General features: G+C 42.4%; 1 protein-coding gene across 1 annotated transcript in view; it reads left to right on the forward strand.

The window, feature by feature from the left end:
* Positions 1-2,228: 2,228 nt before the first annotated feature.
* Positions 2,229-7,417, forward strand: part of LOC116689926 (multiple epidermal growth factor-like domains protein 9) — a 38,305-nt gene continuing 33,116 nt past the window's right edge. The window contains exons 1-2 of the mRNA XM_032516626.1: positions 2,229-2,971; positions 6,962-7,166. Of these exons, the coding sequence (XP_032372517.1) occupies positions 2,401-2,971; positions 6,962-7,166 (776 nt within the window). The 5' untranslated portion in view covers positions 2,229-2,400. The remainder of the gene's footprint in view (positions 2,972-6,961; positions 7,167-7,417) is intronic.

Raw genomic sequence — 7,417 nt, forward strand, 5'->3', positions numbered from 1 at the left:
TAATGTGGTAATGACTATCTAGCTGCAAATGTCTGGTTTTTGGTGCAAATTACATAGGTGTATAGAGGCCCATTTCCAGCAACTATCACTCCAGTGTTTAATGGTACAATGTGTTTGCTCATTGGCTCAGAAGGCTAATTGATGATTAGAAAACCCTTGTGCAATCATGTTCACACATCTGAAAAAAGTTGGTCGTTACAGAAGCTACAAACGACCTTCCTTTGAGCAGATTGAGTTTCTGGAGCATCACATTTGGTGGTCAATTAAACGCTCAAAATGGCCAGAAAAAGAGAACTTTCATCGAAACTCGACAGTCTATTCTTGTCCTTAGAAATGAGGCTATTCCATGCGAGACATGTTAAGAAATTGAAGATTTCCTAAACGGTGTGTACTACTCCTTCAGAGGACAGCACAACAGGCTTAACCAGAGTAGAAAAAGAAGTGGGAGGCCGCGTTGCACAACTGAGCAAGAAGATAAGTACATTAGAGTCTCTAGTTGAGAAACAGACGCCTCACAGGTCCCCAACTGCATCTCATTAATAGTACCCGCCAAACCCAGTGTCAACATTACAGTGAAGAGGCGGCTGCGGGATTCTGGGCTTCAGGGCAGAGTGGCAAAGAAAAGCATATCTGAGACTGGCCAATAAAAGAAAAAGATAAAGATGGGCAAAAGAACACAGAATTGGACAGAGGGAGACTGAAAAAGTGTTGTGGACGGAGGAATCCAAGTTTGAGGTGTTTGGATCACAAAGAAGAACGTTTGTGAGACGCAGAACAAATGAAAAGATGCTGGAAGAATGCCTGACGCCATGTTAGCATGGTGAGGTAATATGTGGTTGGGGTTGCTTTGGTGCTGGTAAGGTGGGAGATTTGTGACAGGGTGAAAGGGATTCTGAATAAGGAAGGCTATCACTCCATTTTGCAACGCCATGCCATACCAGTGGACAGCGCTTGATTGGAGCCAATTTCATCCTACAACAGGACAATGACCCTAAACACACTCCAAATTGTGCAAGAACTATTTAGAGCAGAAGCAGGCAGCTGGTATTCTATCGGTAATGGAGTGGCCAGCGCCGTCACCAGATCTGAACCCCATTGAGCTGTTGTGGGAGCCGCTTGACGTATGGTACGCAAGAAGTGCCCATCCAACCAATCCAACTTGTGGGAGCTGCTTCTGGAAGGTGGGGTGCAATTCTCCAGATTACCTCAACAATAACAGCTAGAATGCCAAAGGTCTGCAATGGCTGTATTGCTGCAGGAGGATTCTTTGACGAAAGCAAAGTTTGATGTAAAAAAAATCTTATTTCAAATCAAATCATTATTTCTAACCTTGTCAATGTCTTGACTCTATTTTCTATTCATTTCACAACGTATGGTGGTGAATAAGTGTGACTTTTCAGGAAAACACAAAATTGTTTGGGTGACCCCAAACTTTGGAACGGTAGTGTAGCCTATATAATAAATAATTATATTGTTGAATAGACTACTCAAAGAAAATGACTTTACTAACCTTTAAAAATCTTTACATTTAACACAGATGCAGTTTCACATTGTGACCAGCGGAGGGCAGAGTGGAATGATTATAAACCAAATCTATGTCCAGCAATCGAGAAGAGTCAAGACCATTGACTGGATTCAAAATAAATAAAAAATACACATTCCGCTTCTAATGATCTAGGTATAAAACTGCAGACAGTTACAAATGATGTGCTGTGTTTTAAGGTAGTAGAAGTAAAAATGTCATCCACAGCTGAGGGCTTTACCTATTTTATTTAACCGAATCGTCAAGATGAATGAGTCATTCCAGGATAGTTTAAAATTCAGGCACGAAGCCAAGCAAGTCTGTGGCGTTGCAAGCATAGCCCGGGATAGGATATGTAGCCTACATTTCACTAAAACAATAATCCCAATACAATCTGCAACCGGGTATTTCCATGACATGTGGAGGAGGATACCTGGGATGTAAGGTATACATCAATATGACTGTAATACACTGTAATCTTGTTTTATCTTGTTTTTGTTGTTGTTGCTGTTTTACAAAATATGCTTCTTTAAGTTGTAAACTTTATGAATGGAACCGGTTATGTTTTGATCATTTTTAAAAGGAGTGAGGAGGTTTAATTTACAATATATTGTTATGCATAGGTTGTTACAACGACTGTCCAACCAGTGAATGAAGAGCGCCCAGAGGCAGGTTTCCGGGACTCCCATTGGCTAACGAGTACGTCAATCTCGCGCGGCTCATGGTAGGTTGCAGAGCAGGTGAAGAGTTGACTGTGGTTCAGGGCAACAAACAGCAGCGTACGCCGCCGGTGACATCAATGGTGGAGTACGCGTCCATTCAGGGAAAGGTCTGAGAGAGACCACTACTGGGGCTTACATGGAGAGCTGAAACCGAATATGAGGTTAACGTCTTTAATGATGCACATATCTCCGGTTCTGCTATTTATTTTGTATGTACATATCGGATTTTCTGAAGCTGCACCTCGCATCAGTCCCTACGATGCGTCGCCTATCTCCAGGAAGCCCGGCTCAGCCTCCAACACCTGGGAGACCTTCCACACCGACATGCCTCGTACTTTACCCGAGAGCAGGTTCGCTCTCGGGCCTCTAATCGGACTCACACCGTCGCCTGCTATTGTTTCTCGCGGGCCGACCACCACCACTACTAGCTCTATTTCTAAAACGACAACCACCTTCCAGCCTCCAACAACGGACCCGACCACCACCGCTACGTCTACTACTACAGCCCCTGATACTGGAATCATTTCAGACACTAAAGAACAAATAACAGCGCCAATTTCCAGATTAAATGGCGCACGCAAAAGATCCACCGATGTACAAACATCACTTTTCGCTCCGGAGAAAATGCTGCAGACCATGGTGTCCATGGTTTCCCAGCGCACAGCAAACGATGCTTGGGCAGCAGATAATATTGGCACATCTGTTACCTCAATAGAGAATAGTCAAGGTGAGTAACATTACCTTCGAATAAAATATCTACCAGGAACAGTGAAAAAAAAAAGGATAATTCAGTTTCTGTTTTTTTGCTTTCCTTAAATACACATTACACAAATAATGGGCTGCGTGCATTTTGTATATTTGCACATTCATGTTCAGAAAACGAGTCTGTGGAGAAGAAGAAGAAGACATCCATGTCTAATTTAGGCTGCCCGAAGGAGCAGGGTGATTTTGACGCAGAGAACGACCGAATAAACCAGATTGCAACAATGGGCATACCCCTCAGATTGCACGGTGTACCCCATCAAATAATCGTGAAATCACCAAATCATAATTTCAAAAACACGATTCATGAACAAATTTGTCCAATGTGCATTATTCGCCTTTTGTGTATGTGTACATGTGTATGTATATTATATTCCAGAGGGCTTTTATTATAGGATGAGTGTGCCACATAATACAGTGGGCTGGAAAAGGGGGGCTTGGAGGGGCTGCAAGGTTGATTCTGTTGTTGTTCAGTCAATTTATCCAATCCGTCAGTGCACATAACACCCCATACATTCCCGAGATGCTTTTGTGTTAGACCATACATGTTTGATATTGACAGGAGGAATTACAAGAAACTGCTAAAATAGCCTCTTCATCCTCTCTATTGTTGTGTGCATGGCAGCCACAGAACAAGGCCGTTTTAACAAAAATGGCCAGGCAGGCCAAGCCATGAATGAGCAATTGACAGTGGAGCCCCTCCTCTCTCACATCCCAGCATCCATGTGGATGTGTTGTTCTCCAGCCAACACAGCAGCACAAGCTGAGGGATCTTGTACTAAATGGTTCTTTAATGGTTGGGGGAGGTCTGCTGAAGCCAAAACAATCTAACAGGGTGTTTCCACTTGCAATTAGGAGATGGAGTTTACAAATCTTTTCTAAACAACAAATCTCATATAGTATTTAAATATCCTCACCCCATTTAAGAATATGAATATAAAATAAAAATGGCTTCAATACGTTGTTCGCAAAATCTTTTTTCTGTCAAAACCTCATTATTTTTCTTCCCAGAAAATAGCATATTCTAGTTGTTCCTTCATGATGCCCCCAAACCAGAATGATAAAATCTGTTTAATTTCATATTTTGACCGATATTGTCCCATCCAGGGTCCAGTCCAGTCATGTTTCTTACATTGACCCTTTGTTCCCCACTCTCTGTACTATCTTATTGTCAGCATTAATCTCAGTGATAGGAGGAGGATTAGTTTTTGGTGGGCTGCTGTCATAAATGGCTGGTTCTAATGTTGAAGAGGAAGTCCCAGGACCGGGGAATCTTTTCAGGTGTGATCCTTGGAAATAGATTTTAAAGATATATTTTTATTTGGGGCTGACATGCTTTTGTTGTATGTGGCTATTTTTTTATTGTTGTTCCGTTTAGCTAATTGTTGTCTTTTCTTCTTGCAAAAATGCCAAACAACAATTGTTTCAGCTTTTCAGTTGTGAAGACTCACTGCTTTTCTTTGTCTCTTGTGACAGTAGACAGGAAAATAGGGGCATATTAATCAGTACTGTAAATTAGTTCAATGTAGGCCTACCTACTTGGGATATATTTCTTTATATTCTAGGTCAGCATTGCAGACAAATAGAGCTTAAATGGTGGCGTGTTTAGGCAATTCCTTTAGTATTTATTTATTGGCGTTCATTACTGGCGTTCCTTTGGCTTGGCGTTCATTTGGATCCCAAAGTCCAAATGAAATCTGCACCTTTGTGTGGGATTACCAATTAAAGCTTTAATTGATTGAATTGAAAGCCTTTATTGTCATTGTACCAGTACAACGAGATTTGGAGAGCAACTCTCTAAAAGTGCACACATTAATAACACATACATACATATACAATACTTTACCGTGCTTCTTTGAAAGCATCTCCAGGAACTTCCGCACTCTATTGTTCATGTATAAAAGCCACTCACATGACAATATCACATCAACCAACGCGTCACCTGGGTTAACGCCTCGCCCAGCTACCAATGCATTCTCTGACAGGGCAGGGTCCTTGCAGACAGATACTAGTGCTTTATGCGTTCCTTGCTTTGTAAACATCTCTATGTACTTTGGTAAAGCCACTAACTTGGTTCAACGCCCAAACCATAATTGAAAGTAAAGCAATTGTTTTTGTGCAGGGGAGCCTCCCACTGCTGTTGTTTTCTCTGTAGCAGCACAGGCAGGCAAGCAGTAAATCGGGCAGGAGAAGAGTTTTGAGACATGACTTGTCCTGAACAGCCTGCCACTGCCCGTGTCTGAATACCCGCAATGCTGTCACACCACTTTACAGCAGTCAGATAGATTGGAGAGAGGTGAATCCTGGCGCAATTACCCCCTTCTCTCTCCCTTTCACACAGTTCCAGTCCAATATACATCAAACCTGTTGTGTGGCTTTACAGATCACCCTCCATGGCCCCCTTCCCACACCTAGAGGAACCCTGACTGCAGTGTGTGGGGTCATATGCATTCACTGGATCTCACACATTCTCAGGCGTGATCGGGGCCGACAGTTCTTCAGTGGACGTCACTGTAGCAAAGGGCCTGACAGTAGGCTATACTCCACAGGCTTGCATAACCATAGGCCTTTCTAAATGACATAAAAGTCCAAGCATCAGTGAAAGAGGGACATAATCTGAGTGGGACACCAGGACGGGAATACATTAAAATTCAGCTGTCCTTTCCTCTTCACTTTGCTGCTAGCTGAGGTATTGTGTGCAATTTGCGTGTATGAAAAACATTTTTATTTTGCTCTCGCAGCTCTTTGTCTGACCACGGAGCATAGAATGAAGATAGTAGTCAGGCATTCAGTCATCTCTCGCCCCACCTAACCTGAGATCAGATGAATAATAGATTGCCACTCTGTACTCTGTGGGTCATCCACATGTCTGTCATTATATCCTCTGGTTTCTTGTGTGCACCAGTTTGAACTGTACAAAATCCTTCCCCGGCAACACAGCAGGACTCAGTTTACCGTCTTTGTTTTAGACTGACATAAATCTTCATGAGGTGAAATTATCATACCGTACATGATGAATTCATGTACAGTTTATGTACAATTTTTTTCTAGGTCAGAGGTCCAGGACAATTGGCAATAACAAAATAACATTTAATTATCTTGGTTATTTGGTTTTCATGGTCAACTTTGGTACCAATACCAGTACCGGTACCTGGAACCGGGACCCAATGGTATCTTTTTTTTCGGTACCCTTTTCTCTATAATAACAAAAAAATCATTTCAGTTGTAAAAATATGTCCAAACCTTTTGATTGTCTTTACATTTTGTCAGTTATTTAGAGCATTTTACATACCACGTGAAATCCGATCTGTACGGATGACAGATCAACTTCTCTCTAACCTTTATTTAAAAATAGAAAACATTACACTTATATTGTATTCATAACACCAGGTATGGCCTGGGTCCGGATTGATTTACCGTTCAGTCCGGACTTTTAGAAGTCCTATTATGCAACATCAAGTAGTATAAAACAAATCTGATGCCAGTGTGCATAAATAATGCTTATTCAAACTTACAAATAATATTTAATTACAGTAGAGGATACAGAAGCAGGCTCATGCCCGCCTAAAATACACATACACCTATACATGCACATTTTCTATAAATGCACAAACCAAGAGATGTCAGAGTGAGGGGCTGCCTATGGACAGGTGCTCCAAGCACTTGGGGTTTTCCTTGGAAGTGCCCAGCTACCAGTCCACACTCTATACTTGGTCCATATGGGGGTTCTGTTAAGAATGTCCCTTGCGTTTTTGAAGTCTATCGGCGCTCCGGTTCCCAAGCCCCCGAGTCCCTACCGACTGAGCTACTGCCATCCCCTGATCTAAACTGATCATCTAGTGAAGAATAAAATCCAAATAGTGTTTAGACTTGTATACCTCTGCCTATACATCTCATGCAGTGTTTCCCATTTCCTCTCCCTCTTGCACTGTGACACCCCCCTCTATCCACCCAGAGGTTTTCTGTAACTGCAGCAGTGGCGGTGAGGGGATTTTGGACCCAGACGAGTGTGAGCCGAGCACCGGTCAGTGTTCGTGTGTGTCGGGCTACGCCGGTCTGCAGTGCGAGGACTGCGAGGAGGGACACTTCACCAACGGCACCAGCGGCTGCTTGCCCTGCGCCTGTGACTCCTTCGGCGCACTGAACCACCTCTGTGACAGGTCAGGCTGCTTTCTTTAACGTTTTCACATGAAGTAACAGACCCTCTGGTAGCCATGTTGGAGGTGTTTATTTTTTGTGTCAACATACTGTCATTGAAGACAAGTGGTTAATTTCTATGCTGTGTTTGGATGGAAAGTGGTCATCTCAGCAGTAATACATTTGATTGAATTTCTATGTAAATAATGTTAACTTGCTTGCCTAAATTAAAGAAAAGTTAGTAGTTAATTTTATTTATATGTGTGTGTGTGTG

Source organism: Etheostoma spectabile, chromosome 5 (assembly GCF_008692095.1).
Source record: "Etheostoma spectabile isolate EspeVRDwgs_2016 chromosome 5, UIUC_Espe_1.0, whole genome shotgun sequence".
NCBI lineage: Eukaryota > Metazoa > Chordata > Actinopteri > Perciformes > Percidae > Etheostoma > Etheostoma spectabile.